At 43.5% G+C, this 16,411-nt stretch overlaps 1 protein-coding gene across 16 annotated transcripts in view; it reads right to left on the bottom strand.

Annotated features, from left to right (window-relative positions):
- Window positions 1-16,411, bottom strand: part of Nf2 (neurofibromin 2) — a 91,906-nt gene that overhangs the window by 50,700 nt on the left and 24,795 nt on the right. For 11 of the 16 annotated variants that reach the window (XM_006514569.4, XM_006514572.4, NM_001361677.1 and 8 more), the window contains exons 2-4: window positions 12,030-12,155; window positions 10,167-10,289; window positions 7,744-7,827 (exon numbers count right to left, since the gene is read on the bottom strand). In XM_006514569.4, the coding sequence (XP_006514632.1) occupies window positions 7,744-7,827; window positions 10,167-10,289; window positions 12,030-12,155 (333 nt within the window). Of the gene's footprint in view, window positions 1-357; window positions 382-7,743; window positions 7,828-10,166; window positions 10,290-12,029; window positions 12,156-16,411 lie in introns of those variants that run through there. The other 5 variants (XM_006514574.4, XM_006514571.4, NM_001361675.1 and 2 more) reach the window with 2 other exon arrangements.

Here is a 16,411-nt window from a genome sequence, read left to right on the forward strand (position 1 = left end):
AAAGAGAGCAGGTGATTGAGGTTCGAAGGACTATTGTCATTTCTGATCAAGGCTCAATTCAGTTGGTCCCTCCTCCCAGTTCCAGGGAGCAATTCAATTCTGATGACATGATTTCAACCTTGCCAGTCTGTTATCCTTGAATGAAAATACAAAGCCGATTACATCTATGGGCAGGGTTGCAAAATCCCATAAGGGATGGATGGGTGATGTGCTAATAGGAATGTGACATTTGTATGGAAATGTAGTCTGTTTCCTAACCCTCAAAGAAAGCAGTCACTTCGAAACATTAGCTTTTTAACGGAGACAACAAAACACAACTGTGAAAGCTGTGATTAGCGAGTATGATAAGAGCCTTACCTACAAATGCCTCTAAGCAGCTGGTAACTGGAGCCAATTGCAAGGTGGGACCAGGGATAATGCAAGCAATATTTTTAATAACTTTTGCTCAAGGCTCTGAATGTTGCTTTGGAAAGCTCTGATATCAACACTGCCATTTCTATTGCACAAAGAAACAAATAAGATAAAAGGTTAACTCCTACAGCCAAAGCTGTAGAGCTTGCTGATCACTAGCAGGTCCAACAATCTACAGCAATCCTCCAGGGGCAACAATTCTATTGTCTGTTTGTCTGATTTTTAAAACCAATATTCCTTTCTTTCCTAGAAATCTTAGATCAGAGAATCATCCTAAATAAAATGGGATGGGATGTGGCTCTGTGGGACGGCACTTGCTTATCATATATAAAGCCCTAGGTTCAACTCCCAGCCCCAGATATAAAGAGACTGTGGGTTAGGCATGGTGATGTATACCTTTAGTCCCAGCCCTTGAGGAGGCAGAGGCAGCTATGAGTTAGAGGTTAGCCAGGGCTATATAGTAAGAACCTGTCTCAAATTAAAATAAAAATAAATAGGCAAGAGAGACAGAGAAGCAGATAGAACCTAAGAGCTTCTCTCTTATCAGTCAGCAGTCATTGGTTTCTCTTCTACATTGCCTTCATTTATTTGGGGGTGGTGCATGCCACAGTGCTTACAAATGGAGTAAGTTCTTTCCTTCCACCATGTGAGTCCCAGGCATCCAGCTTAGGCTGCAAGGTTTGGCAGCAAGTGCCTTTACTCGCTGAACCATCTCAGCAGCCTAGAGGCTTAGCTCTCTTTTCTTCTCTTAATTAAAAAAAAAAAAAACTTTTAGATTTATTTTTATTGTTTTATGTGTATGAGTGTTCTGCCTGTTTGTGCATCTGTACATCACAAGTGTGCTGGTGCTGAGAAGGTAATGAACCTCCATGTGAGTGCTAGGAATAGAACCTGGATCCTTTGCAAGAACAGCAAGTGCTCTTACCCATTGAACCACCTCTTTTCTTTAAAATTTTTATTTTATTTTATTTTATGTGTATGAGTGTTATACCTGCATGTATACCTGTGTCCCATGTGTGTACCTGGTGCCCCTGGGAGGCCAGAAAACATGAGAGCCCCTGGAACTGGAGTTTGTTTTATGTGTATGAGTGTTTCACATGCATGTGCATCTATACACCACATGTGTGCCTGGTGCCTGAGGAGGTGATAAACCTCCTAGTGGGTGCTGGGAATTGAACCTGGATCATTCCCCCTTTGTTTTTAAAATAGACATCAAGGTAGCTTTATTGTTGGGAGAGGAATTGGTCCAATGAAAATACTCTTTCAACAGAATCTCCACTACGTTTGCATTGTTTAGATGTAATATATTGATCAGTATAGTAGCCAGGATATGGTTGTGAGCCACCTTGTGGGTGTCGGGAGCCTACAGTTCCAGAGAAGCCTTAGGCACAAGGCATGTACAGAGTGCACACACAAACACCATGGCAAACATTCATAGACATAAAATAAAAATAATTTTCTTTAACTATAGAAAAGCCAGATGGTGGTGGCACATGCCTTTAATCCCAGCACTTTGGAGGCAGAGGCAGGTGGATCTGAGTTAGAGACCAGCCTGGTCTACAGAGTGAGTTCCAGGACAACCAGGGGTACACAGAGAAACCCTGCCTCAAAATAAAATAAAATAAAATAAAATAAAATAAAATAAAATAAAATAAAATAAATCAAATCCTTCCAAGTCTAAGTTCTTTCTGAAATGAGAGCCCTGGAGAGAAATCTCTAGAGTGCTGCTATAAGGCACCCTCTTAAGCCACAGCTCCTCACCTGTAAAGCAAGAAGCAAACAGTACAGGACTCTAGGCAAGCATCTGGGGAGTCAGTGCTGGATCCTGGGAGGTCAGGATGAGCACTATGGTGTCTTGTATTAACTTCTTGCAAATGCAACTACTAGCATCGGCAAGCCTTTTAACACTGGCCAACCCAATTTTAATGCAAAAGTAAGCAGATATGTAAAGTTAAAGTTGTAAATTCAGGGCTCAAAGGCTTGCAAGATTAACGACCCCCATTATTAAATTATCCCAAGCTCCCAGCTACTACACTGATCAAATATATCACATCTGAGCAATGCAGAACAGTGGAGATCCTGCTCAAAGGGCTTCTTCCCAGGCCAACTCCTCTCCCAACATTAAAGCTACCTTGATGTCTGTTTAAAAAACTAAGGGGGAAAATGCTGGTGTAGTGGCAATAAATACAAAGGCAAGCTTTCCACTCTAGATGGAAATGACTTTTCCTCATTTCTTTATGCAACAGAAGCATTCTGATGAGATCAAGATGAGTTTACTTTGAAAGTAAGAAAGTTGGAGTTTCAAAGCTCTGCTGCTGCGTAGGCCTGTGCTTAATGTTATATTCATCATTTGGCAACCCTACATTAAAAAACAAAACAAACAAACAAATAACCAAAACCAACCCTAAATTGCCTCCATTTCAGAGGCCACAAAACCTGGTCTTATACTGCCCCATATAAATCACTTGAATTTAATTCAAGAAGTGGGATAAGAGGAGGTGCAGCTGGAGAGATGTCTCAGTGGTTAAGAGCACTAACTGCTCTTTCAGAAGTCCTGGGTTCAATTCCCAGCACCCATATGGCAGCTCACAACTGGCTGTAACTGCAAGATCTGACCTCCTCATACGGACATACATGCAGGTAAAACACCAATGGACATAAAATAAATTTTTAAAAAAAATTTGCTGGGCGTGGTGGCGCATGCCTTTAATCCCAGCACTCGGGAGGCAGAGGCAGGCGGATTTCTGAGTTCGAAGCCAGCCTGGCCTACAAAGTGAGTTCCAGGACAGCCAGGGGAAACCCTGTCTCGAAAAAAAACAAAACAAACAAACAAACAAACAAACAAACAAACAACCAAAAAATTTAAAAATTCAAGAAGGGGAAGGCTGGGGATGTAAGAGACTCATGTTCAATTTTTAAAACTAAAACAAGCTGGGTCGGAGAGATGGCTCAGTGGTTAAGAGCACTGACTGCTGTTCTAGAGGTCCTGAGTTCAATTCCCAGCAACTACATGGTGGCTCATTACCATCTGTAATGGGATCCGATGCCCTCTTCTGGTGTGTCTGACAGCTACAGTGTACTCATATAAATAAAATTTTTTAAAAATCTTAAAAAAGAAAAAAACAACAACGCCTAAAACAAGCTAAGCAAATATCAATCACTTTGAGAAATTGACAGTTATGATAAAACTCTTGGGGTGGTAGGGTAGGCTGTAGACAAGGCTCAGCAGTTAAGAGCACTTGCTGCTCTTGCAGAGGACCCGGGTTCAACTCCCAGCACTTACAGGGCAGCTCACAACTGTCTGTAACTCCAGTTCCAGGGTATCAGATGCTCTCCTCTGGCCTGCTTGGACATTTCATGCACATGGTACATAGATGTATATGCAAGCAAAACACCCATATGCATAAAAAATTTAAAAATTGTTGGCTGGTGATCTAAGCTCAGTGGTCAAAGGTACTTGCTGCCAAACCTAATGACTGGATTCCTAGCTTAGGAACCCATGATGGAGTGAGAGAACTAATTCATGAAAGTTATCCTGAGCCAGGCAGTGGTGGTGCACGCCTTTAATCCCAGCACTTGGGAGGCAGAGGCAGGCAGATTTCTGAGTTCAAGGCCAGCCTGGTCTACAGAGTGAGTTCTGGGATAACCAGAGCTACACAGAGAAACCCTGTCTCCAAGAAACCAAACAATTAAAGGCTTGCACCACCATGCCTAGCCCTTCACAGACATTTTAAAGTTAGTACCCTCATATCCAACCACTACCTGAGGTATGAACCTCAGAGTCTCTGACTAAAACAATCACTTTTTAATAGATATCTCTCTTTCCCTGTTTCTAGACTTACTCATTCGACAGACTTGACTTGCCTGGAATTTGCTATGTAGACCAGGCTGGCCTTAAACTCACAGAGACCCATGTACATCTACCTCTCAAGAGCTGGGATTAAAGGTGTATACCATCACATTGGGCACTGATCAACATATTCATTACACAGCTACCAAATATTTAGTCAAAACCTAAACCCTTCTCTGGCCCAGCACACCCAGCAGCTAACGCTTCCATGACCTGCCCCATTATGAGCTTTCATCTTCAGCTCTTCCACTGTGCTTTTATATGCACTCAATTTCTTAACTGAATTGCATTTAGCTACTGTCCTTGATACTTCAGAGTAGAGTCCCATTGTTTTTTGTTTTGTTTTGTTTTAAGACAGGGTCCGTTTGTGTAGTCCTGGCTCTCCCAGAACTGGGTAAGTGGATCAGGCTGGCCTTAGAATTCCAAGAGTTGACTCCTATCTCTGTTTCCCAAGTGGTAGGAGTAAAGACATGCACCACAATGCCTGGCCAGATTCCTTTGTTTTTAGTTTTATGTGTATGTGTGAGCCTTTGAGAGTGAGTATATGTGTGCCACATGTATACAGGAACCCTTCCTCGGAGATCACAAAAAGGCACTGGATCCTTCAGAACTGGGGTTGTGAGCTGTAGCTGCTGAAAAGCAGACAGGCCCGATTTAAGAACAGTGAGCATTCTCCACTGCTGAGCCGCCTCTCCAACTCTAACTTCCACTATTCTCTTCTTCTTTCTGAATGTTAAGAGTCCACAGGCAGCAGCAAAATTCATAAATACTATCCTATTCTCTCCTAGTAATTTTCAGTACAAACATACTTCAGAAAGAAAGGAAAACACATTTGAAACACTAAATTGTCTATATAAGATCCAACAGGTAGCTTAAAAATTGCAAGAATGTCTCACTTGTCATGTGATAGGTCCATTCTTTTGATTCTAGCATAACTCAAACTTGAATCAAGAAATGTGGTTCTTGTTAACTGAACCATGTGATTAAATTTATTTGTATTTATACCTTGAAGTTAATGGTTTCTTTATGGTTTGAAGTTAAGTGTATCTACATCATTCCAACAGCTGAAATACTGTAACGAATGCCATTTGCACATAATTACATTCCATGTGTTAATGAGTTCGATTCCATTTTCCCTCCATATTTCTATAGAGTTTCTGTTTTAGGTTGGAAAGTAAAATCCTGCCAGGTATGGTGGCGCACGCCTTTAGTCCCAGCACTTGGGAGGCAGAGGCAGGCGGATTTCTGAGTTCGAAGCCAGCCTGGTCTACAGAGTGAGTTCCAGGACAGCCAGGGCTATACAGAGAAACCCTGTCTTGAAAAAACCAAAGAATAAAGATTGGAAAGAAAATAAACTGTATATAAGGAGATTGTGGCTTACTGAAAACGTTCAGATAAAGTTGTTTTCTCTTGTAAACAAAATTAGAACTTAGTGAAATTTAATGCCTGACCCCCACATACCTCACTAGACAGTGAGGGGCAGAACAAAGTGCAGCATCAGGCAGCCCAGACACCTAGGTTTCCAGCCTGGTTCTACCCCTCCTTCCCAGTCGGCTTCACTCGTCATCAAGAGGCAGGTAACTATATGGTAAAGCACTTGCCTCACATGTGGCTATGGGTTCAAGTCCCCGGCCATGAAAACAAAAACAAACAAAAAGTCGTCTGTGCATTCCATAAGTATAAAAATAATGTAAAAGATCTGTGACTGGAAAAAAAAATCAGTCATCTCTTCTAACCTTGAATCCTGTCACCAGGAAAGCAAGCTTGTACAAGTCTTGGCTTCCATTAATTCATGGAGTATCTTCTGGAATAGTCTGTTGGACTCTTTGTTAAACAAAGAGGTAGCCGACCCTAAATATTCTCTTACTATTAAGCAGAGTAGTCCAAGAGAAACTGTTGACATAGCTATAGTAAGCCCTGGTTCCCCTAAAGCAAACAGGGTCTTCCTTTCCAGCCCTTGATGGTCTGGAGCATAGTCTTAAAGGTGTACACCACCACACCACGCTCGGATACAGACTCGAGATAAAGGCTAGAGAGTACCTTTATTTGTAAGATTCCTAAATTTGACACCGGAAAAAACAGTTAGAGCACCCGCCTCCATATGAACCACATATGTTGTCTGTGAATCACTTTCATCTCTAACTTGGCTTTCCTACAGTGAGATCTGTTCAAGGGAACATCTGCTGGGTCCTGAAAAATGATGCAGACCCTTCTGCCCCCACACAGGTGGCCTTTGAATTTGTGACCCAAAACCTTTGAGACTGAGATAGTCCCCTTGAGGGTTTGCGTCAGACAGGAGAAAGCATGCAGGAAGGGTCAGCTCTGGGGCACATCCACAGAGCTAAGGAAAGTGGTGACGGCTGCTGTGTCCCCACCAAGACTGAAAGGGTGCCTCTCTCCTCTTACCAATGCTCTCCATCAAAGCACAAAAGGAGCATCTGCTTTACTTGAACCACAGCCCATTTCTGCTTTCTCAACCACTCCTTTTTCAAGGAAGGCATAAAGAAAGTACAACTCTAAAGCCATAGATCCTGTCTCCAGCTTTACCTGTGAAGGTACCAATGACCTTGGAGAATCACTGAGGGCAGAAGTTGCTCTAGTGCCTGCATCTGACAGTTAACAAGCCCCATGTTCCATCCTTGTGACTACTCAGCAGACACTAATGAGTCATCAAATGATTAAACTCACTGTGCTTCTACTGGCCTGACCAGCATACACATTTCAAAACTCATTTCCCAACCCAAATGACAAGCAAGCCATTCCTAGCTTTGATCTGAAGTTGCATTAAAAATGTGATTGAGGTAGGAAATCCAAGGGTCATGGAACACTCTGGCTGAAACTCAACCTGAACTTAAAGATGGGATGAAAACCCAATACTCAAAGATGTTCCTCTCCAACTACCCCTGGTCCACTGTCTATGCAAAAAGGAATGATTTTAGGCTAATGAGACAGCGTCACTGGGTCAGACAGGCTCAGCAGACCCAGCTCCTGCAGTATCTAGCCACATGCACAAAATATGCCCACCAGAGCCTCACCAGGAGTGTGGTTTCTAAGAATGCAGTCTCTGGAAAGATGAGTTTGGATGGAGGATCTGGGTCTTGCTGACCTAAAGGCCTCATTTGATCATAATTAGAGACCATAAATTCACTTCTCCTGACTAATAAAATGAAGCTGATGTGATGAATTTAATGAGCCACATGTGCATAATGAGATTACACAGAAAATTCATCTTTTTAAATGAATTCACTTAGAATGAATTGTAAGTCATTAGAATGATATGCTTGTCACATAGTACACAACACATGCACATATACAAAATATACAGACGTTGAGGAAGCAACAATAGATGTCCAAACCTTATGACATCTCATTTTTGGGGGCAAGTTGTTCTGAAGTCCCTAAAATTCAAAGAAATGGAAGACCATAGCCATCCTGTGGAGTTAATGTTGAAGAAGGGCACATTTCCCTTTCTTTGCACCCACCTTGGCCTGGACAGCATATGACGCCAAGAGCACGGACGCCTCGGGAGGGCAGTAGACCTTTTCATCCAAAATCTGCTTCTTCACCTGAAAGGGGGAATGAGGGAGACAGGCAATGGCATGTGTGGACGACAACAGATGGCTGCAGAGAATTCTAAATGAGGGCTTTAGCCTAAATGAACAAAGCAGCCTGTTAGTGAGTTTCCGACAAAGGGAACTTTTTAAAAAACTGTTGCAGACCAGTTGCTAGTTCAGCCACTAAGAAGCTATCGGTAAGACAGCTGCGTCTTTTTGCATTAAGATCTGCTTGCCCAGCCGTCTAGTGCACACCTTTCATCCCAGCACTGAGGAGGCAGAGGCAGGTGGATCTTTGAGTTGAGGTGAGTTCCAGGACAGCCAGGATCACACAAAGAAACACTGTCTCGAAAAACCATCCAACCAACAACAAAGTCCTCCTCCCACCGCCAAGAAAAAGATGTGTTTGATTACAGCAGAGACTGACAAGGTGGCGGCATGACAAGAGCTGCGGGTTGCTGCACTTTCTGTCTCAGTGTTGGCCTGTGGCGCACTTCCCAGGACTGCAGGAGATAAAGTGTACTTTCAAATCTTTATATAAGACAAAAGTCACCAAGGCCACTGAATTATGACTGTAGAAAAAAGTCACCACTTCCAATGTGCTGCTCTAAGGAAAAAGGAAGCAATAAAATTTGATCGATTCAACTTTTAAGTACACATGAGGCTCAGGAAATATAATTCCTAAGCCATAATGTTGAATTAACATATCTCATTACACCTAATTTCTTACAGTGGTGCAATGTGTGATGTTCCAGACACAAGGACAAGAAAGCCACATGAAGTAAGAATACGCTAACAAAGCCAACTGTCTTTCCAGATTCCTAGTATTAAATGTTGCCTTCCTTAGTCACAAAACCAATCTAACATTTCAATACGAAGGAAAATCAAGCCAAAGTCACAGGAGGGACAAGTGCTGTCTCAGGTAAGCACACGAACGCCATTTTTATAACACAGGGAGTCTGGTTTCGTGGAGCTTAAGCCTGGCTTGAGTTCTCTACAGAACAGAAGATGACCCTGAATTTCTGATTCGCCTGTGGATTACAAAAGCACACTGTGTTCTGTTTATACAGTGCTGAGCTGGAACCCAAGGCTTCATGAATACAGAGCTACAGCCCAACCCCTAAAGAATCTTTATGTGGCTTCGGTCACACATATAATTCCCCCAGGCTTTAAAGCCAAGAAAAACTGAAAGCTGAGCTGTCCTGAAGCAGTGAAACCTTTAAATCTCCTAGTTTCTTTACAAAGAGATAAAGAAGCAGCCATAACACAGAAACAATCTGAAAGGGCTACCTTTTAACCTAACACACACACAGATCTCTTTGGTGAAACTATCTGGCCAGGCATGGGGGCACACATACTATAATCCCAGCACTTGAAAAGCTGAGGGAGAAAGATCTTAAGCTCAAGGCCAGCCTTGGCTATGTAGTGAGATTCTCTTCTCCAACAAAACAAGACAACATTTGGAGGGTAATATTACATTTCACATACTGTATCATGAACACAATACACGGAGATTCCACAGTACAAGGATTAGGTAAAAGCCAGATATAATTCTGGGAAACCAATGTAATCAATGGCCCGTAACTATCCTCTACATCATAGACAGTGGGCATCTTCAGGAGCTTAGGCAGCTTGGGCATCAGTCACTACAGACAGCCAGGAAACTGAGGGGCTCTCTGGCTATAACAAAGCAAGGCTCCCATCCTTAAACCAACAACCTTACTGTGCTTCTAGGTGGTCAACCTGTAATTCTGGAACACCTATTATTTCTTCAGTTTGATTGAACAATAACTTACTTAAGAATACCAACTGCATATTCAGTGAGCCTCTCTTTAAGGGGCTTGCACTCTAATAAAAGAGGAAATGAAATATATACCCAGAGTAGCACAGAGCAGGTTGTCTGAAACACCTTAGGAGTGGGACATGCCAAGGGTCATTGCCATTCAGAATTCCTGCCTCAATGACCCAGATCTTGAACTTTAAAGGAACTTTTTGCTAAGTCTCTGAGGCTTTTCTTTATACTGTCAGAGAACTTTTAAGTTAGCTAGAAGAAACAGGGATGCATCTTCACTAAGGATTTATACTGGGTTACTCTATTGTTCATCATCACACCTCTGCAATTTCATCTGACACCAATTCTCACTGCTTGGGTAAAGTTCTATTCTGAAGACTTTTTTCTATTACTGAGCCAAAGGACTGACTATTTGGAGGCAGAACATTTTCTGCAGTGTGGAAGTGTTTGTGGTCAACTCCAAGGGGTTCACCTGGTCTGCTTCTGAAACCATACCTGGACTGGTCCTCTTAATACGGTAGGGGTGGTTGGGAGGGGGAGATAGCATGGGCTAGTGTACCTGTAAGAAAAATAAGTGTTGCGTGATCTCTTGAACTAGCTCCTCCTCAGCATTTTCAGGATAAAATTTGGCCAGGAAGTGAAAGGTAACTGGTTCTTCCTTCGAAACATCATGATCCAACACCTGCAGAATTGCAGAGCAGAAGACATGCTGTGCTGGCCCCTTCTATTACCTTCAAAGCGTGCTTTGCAGGGAAGGTAGACAATCCCTTCCCGTTACATTCTTCCCATTTCCTAAAGGCTGTGTGTGTTATACAATTGGAAGCACTCACAGAGCCATCCATAGCAGGATATAATATCCACTTCATGCAGGGGTTCTGAACCAAATCAATCAATAACCCACAGGGTGAGCGGAGCCACAGTGACAGCACCAGGATTCTCAAAGCCACAGAAAATGGTTACAAGCTAGAATCTAAAACTCCAAGATCCTGGGCATATCGTTTATGGAAGACTGAAATAACTACATCTACCTTTATTCTTTTTTTTCTTACTGCCCACTCTAATAGGTTTCACTGGAACACAGCTTAAACAGATCATTTACATGTTATGAATACTAGAAGTGAAACATATCCATCACGGCAATGCTTTGTTCCCGGAATCTTCCAGAGATGTCCACAAAATGCTTGCAGTGCAGTAAATAACCCATTGCCTTTAATCTTCTAACAATCCTACCCATCCCCTGAAAAGCTCGGACCATCTGGTCCCCAGAGTGAATTCCATTTCAGGACATAAACATGCTACCAGGCTCCATTAACATGTGTCATAATTTATTTCCTTTGAGCAGCAGGTTCTATGACTCCTGATGCCCCCAATCTAATATCCATTTGGCTAACACTCAGGTATGATTTAAAATTCACTTTGCTGAGAATCATAAAAAGATACAGAAAGCTTTACTGTTGCTGATATATAACTCTCTACATGCCTGCCCAAATTCCTGTGGCTGTCCTCAAGGGATTTAAAATAAACCTAATCTAGGTGGCCCTCCTAGACACTGGTTCTTTGTGGCACTGAGTTTCTAATCACTGGAGTGACCATTTGAAACTGACAACCAACAGGAGTTCTAAGCATGAAGGAGTTCACCATGTACATGCTGTGAACACAATTTGAATACCTTACTTAGTAAGACAAGAGACTTTTGTTGGTCATCATATTATGCGGTAGATAACTTCAGGGGTAACATTGATAGGGGAAACAACATTTAGGGTCAGCGTTAGATGTGAACTAACTTTGGGAATCAGGGGTCCTTGGGCTTTGTTCTCCAGCTGTCTTCAGTGTCAGGTGGCCAGGAAAATGGATGGGCATGTCTTTTTGTGAGGATATGAACCCCTTAGAAGGCAGCTTCCTTAAGTCATATCCATTTCCAAATCTTCAATTTGCTAGAAACCTAGATTCCATGTGCTTTAGAACCCTGAGGAGGAAAAGCCTCCGTCATCGCCAGCTCTTTATTCCTTAGCAATGGTTAAGTCAGTTGGATCCTCATGTTCTCAAAGGCTAGTTAAAAAACAAAAACCAACTCTAAAGAATATGAGGCCTAGGAAAATCTCTCACAGATGTACACCGTTGTTGTTGTTGTTGTTGTTGTTGTTCTGAAGTATACAAAGATAGTGGAAATGTCCTGGGGAACCCTGCTTGTCTGGGAAGTCTGTGGAGGCTAGGAATGCCTGACTATAGGATCTGCTTTCTACATACATGACTTCATTTAAAAAATTGTTCCCTTTTTTGCCATGTCCCTGTGACACCTCAACAATGAGCAAATAAGATAAGTGAAGCTAAGTGCGTGCTCGGGAAAACAAACAAACAAACAAACAAACAAACCCAGAAAGCACAAGCCTCCCCCACCGGTTTCCCTGAGATCTAGCCCAACCTTCTTGTCCATTTTGAGCCAGGCCACCGTGTCCTTGATTGTATACTGCAGTCCAAAGAACCAGGTTTCCCGAAGCCCCAGTGTCCGGCACACCAAATCAAACAGGTCCTTCCCCTTCCATTTCATCTGCAATATAACAAACCAACAGGCAGGGATGTTGTAAGCAAAAATCGCAATGGGCTCACACACACAATTGTTCTCAGCACTCTCCTCTGTCACCAAAATGGCTGATGAACACTGAATTCCCAAATAATTTTAATGCTTCCCACACAAAACCATGAGTGGGAAAATACCAATTACAGCTTAATGGCTTAATTGCTGCGGAGCACACACAATATCTCCTTGGACAGTTCCATACAGATTTCAATATCCCTGAAGCTGCTAATTTAGGAAACCTGGTAAATAAGCAGCCTCATTTAGGAGAGTCAAGCCTCCAGAATTAGCCCAGGAAGATGGCTAGTTGGTGAGACACTAATTCCCTTGAGATTTTTTTGTTGATTTTTTTTTTTAATCGTGACTCTGTCTTTTGATAAAAGGTAAGAATTTTTTTACTTAAAAAAAACAAAACAAAACAGTATTGAGCCGGGCGTGGTGGTGCGCGCCTTTAATCCCAGTACTGGGGAGGCAGAGGCAGGCAGATTTCTGAGTTCGAGGCCAGCCTGATCTACAAAGTAAGTTCCAGGACAGCCAGGGCTACACAGAGAAACCCTGTCTTGGAAAAACAAACAAACAGTATTACTAAGAAAAAATTAAATATATGGAAACTGTACCCAAAGTCACAAACTGTAGAACAGAAAAACAATGAGTCAATAGGCCAATTGCAGGCCTCTGTCAGGATGCTTGGCTAGACCCAAGCAGTTACTCATGTCACAAAGAACAATTCTAAATGTTCAGTGTCCTAACCCACACAATAAAAAACCACAAATATCAGTACCCCCAGAGCTCGTGTCTCTAGCTGCATATGTAGCAGAAGATGGCCTGGTCGGCCATCATTGGGAGGAGAGGCCCTTGGTCTTGCAAAGATCATATGCCCCAGTACAGGGAATGCCAGGGCCAGGAAGCAGGAGTGGGTGAGTTGGGGAGCAGGGCGGGGGGTTGGGTTATAGGGGGCTTTTGGGATAGCATTTGAAATGTAAATGAAGAAAATATCTAATAAAAAGCACACAAAAATACTATAATATGTCTATTCCATAGTCGCACTTTCAAAAGGACTTAAAGAATCTCTGCTAAACCTTTTCTCTGCTACTCAATGGTGTAGCTGGAAAAAGCAAGCTAAGACGTCTTCATTAGGATAAGAGGATGCAGGGCGGCTGAGTAAATGTTGCCACCTAGTGGCTTTACGTTAACTAGGTTTTTCCTATATTACTTCTTAGCTACTGTTTGATGGCTACCCACCCCAACTACCCCATGCATGAGATAAACATTCAACAACACTTGAGTACAGTTATGATCATATGAAACACATGTATGACCAACCAAGGTTCAACTGTAAGGGAGAGATGAAGCCACCTGAGTGCAGAAGCATCTGCTTCTTTCCCACCCCCATTAGAAACCTTTACCCACCAGGGACACAGCTCAGTCAGTAAAGTGCTTGTCTCACTAGCATGAGAGCCCATGGTTGTGGTGGCCCAACCTTGTAATCCCAGCACTGAAGGAGTGGAGTAGAGTGTGTGTGTGTGTGTGTGGGGGGGGGGGGGTTAAGGGGTAGAGCTCACTTGCCTAATAAAAGAACTCCAGGCCCCAGTAAGAATCTAGCTTAAAGGGGGGGGGGGGGGTCCACGAAATTGCTCTCTGAGTAAGGGCTCTTGCTGTTGTCAAGTCTGAACACCTCCAACCTGAATTCAATCCATATGGTAGAGGAAGAGAACTGCCTGCCCAGATTGCCCTCTGACCCACAAACCATGGCACGCACTCAAATAGAGAAAGAAAGAAAGGAGGGGGAGGGGGGAGGAGGAGGGGGAGGGGAGAGAAAAGGAGGAAGGGAGGGAGGGAGGAAAATTAGAAGCACAAACAAGGTGAACAGCTCCTGAGGAAGCAGAGGCTGACCTCGATGCTTGTGTCAGGTGTGTGTCATGGTGAGTATGTGGAGCTCAAAGGACAACATGGTGGAAGTGGTTCTCTCCTTAGAGCTCTCTATGGCTCTGAAGAGCAAATCTGAGTAGACAGCTTTACCCACCAGCCATCTTTTTTTTTTTTTTAAGATTTATTTATTCATTTTATGTATATAAGTACACCACCATTGCTCTGTCCAGACACACCAGAAGAGGGCACCAGATCCCATTACAGATAGTTGTGAGCCACCATGTGGTTGTTGGAAGAGCAGTCAGTGCTCTTAACCACTGAGCCATTTCTCCAGCCCCGCACCAGCCATCTTGCCTACCTCTACCACCAGCCGAGTGCCTACCCAGCACTCGGGAGGCAGAGGCAGGCGAATTTCTGAGTTCAAGGCCAGCCTGGTCTATAGAGTGAGGTCCAGGATAGCCAGGGCTACACAGAGAAACCCTGTCTTGGGAAACAAAAATGTTCTTTTGGAGAACTGGAAGCTTCAGAATGCCAATTGTCCGCTTGTCTCTATTTTAAGCAGGACACGGTATATGAACTATAGATGCCTACCTTGCCACAAGATAACGTGCCACTAAAAAACAGGCATTAACTTGAAGAAGTTAAGTATCTAAGGACCAAGAGGATCAGGACATCACTTCCGATCCAGCCTCACTCACAGGCATAGCCAGGTCAGGCCTTGGCACAGGGCTGCCAAGAAGCAGGATGAGCAGCAGAGGGAGAGCTGTAAGGAAAGCTTCCGGGCAGTGAACGAGGCTGCATCCTGGAGAGCTGCAAACCTTAACATAATACTGCATTACTGAGGGTTCTGTATGCTCCTCTACTTGTTTGTTTTTAAAAATGCAGACCTATTTTTGTTAAATGCAAAAAGACAATGCGTTTGCCCCCATGGAGCTTGCAATAAAGTAAAAAGAGGAACAATTCTCAGAACAATTCAGAATGCCCTACTTACATTTTTTTCCTACTTATATTTTAACATCAGCTATCAGAACTGGAAATGTGCCTCAGTCCTCACCCCCTGTGAATCCACGCTCTCAGTGTTGTTGATTTTGTTTGTTTTGTTTTGGTTTTGGTTTTTCGAGACAGGGTTTCTCTGTGTAGCCCTGGCTGTCCTGGAACTCACTCTGTAGACCAGGCTGGCCTCGAACTCAGAAATCTGCCTGCCTCTGCCTCCCAAGTGCTGGGATTAAAGGTGTGCACCACCACGCCCGGCCCACGATCTCAGTGTTAACTTGAGTAAACCGAGTCGCCAATTATCTGACCCCCCTTTTCATGATAGGCAAACCTAGTCTCACAAACACACTTTCCCAGCTCTGCAATCACTCAATCTTTTGTCCCTACCTTGGCCAGTAAGTGAGCAATACTGAAACAGAAGCCCTTCCCAGCAGAGTCATATAGCTCATTTATTGCTCTGTGAGATCAGAGTCCATTTTCCAACAAGTACTATAGAGCATACCAGAGTATGCTCAGCCACACACCGAGGCTATACAATGATGGAAAGAGGCTGTTTGTGGGAGAAAGAGGCAAGAACTCAGGGCAGAAGAGAGCTGAAGAACAGCTGAGGTTCAGTGATGGAGGAAGGAACTCTATCTTAAAACAACAAAACAAAAGCTACCACCATCACCAATAACAACAAAACCACCACCACCAAAAACCACAATCGTATCCGATGAGGCTAAAACTGACAGCCAGCCTCAGGAGTGGGTGTGTGCTGGAGCAGGTGGCTCACTTCAGCCTTTGGCTTTGAGGACTCATCTGCTTTCTGCCTGTACTCTACTGGGTAAGGAAAAGTTGCCGGGAAGGAACAGTTGCAGTCTGGACAAGAGCACAGAGCAGACTTCTCCTGTCATCAAGAAGGCAGTAGGATGCATACACTAGCAAGATTTTGCTGAAAGGACCCAGATATAGCTCTCTCTTGTGAGACTATGCCGGGGCCTAGCAAACACAGAAGTGGATGATCACAGTCAGCTATTGGATGGGTCACAGGGCCCCCAATGGAGGAGCTAGAGAAATTACCCAAGGAGCTAAAGGGAACTGCAACCCTATAGGTGGAACAACAATATGAACTAACCAGTACCCGGGAGCTCTTGTCTTTAGCTGCATATGTATCAAAAGATGGCCTAGTCGGCCATCACTGGAAAGAGAGGCCCATTGGACTTGCAAACTTTATATGCCCCAGTACAGGGGAACGCCAGGGCCAAAAAGGGGGAGTGGGTGGGTAGGGGATTGGGGGGGTGGATATGGGGGACCTTTGGGATAGCATTGAAAATGTAAACGAGGAAAATACCTAATAAAAAAAAAAAAGGCAGTAGGAGAGAAAT

The sequence above is a fragment of the Mus musculus genome, chromosome 11, assembly GCF_000001635.26.
Source record: "Mus musculus strain C57BL/6J chromosome 11, GRCm38.p6 C57BL/6J".
Taxonomy (NCBI): domain Eukaryota; kingdom Metazoa; phylum Chordata; class Mammalia; order Rodentia; family Muridae; genus Mus; species Mus musculus.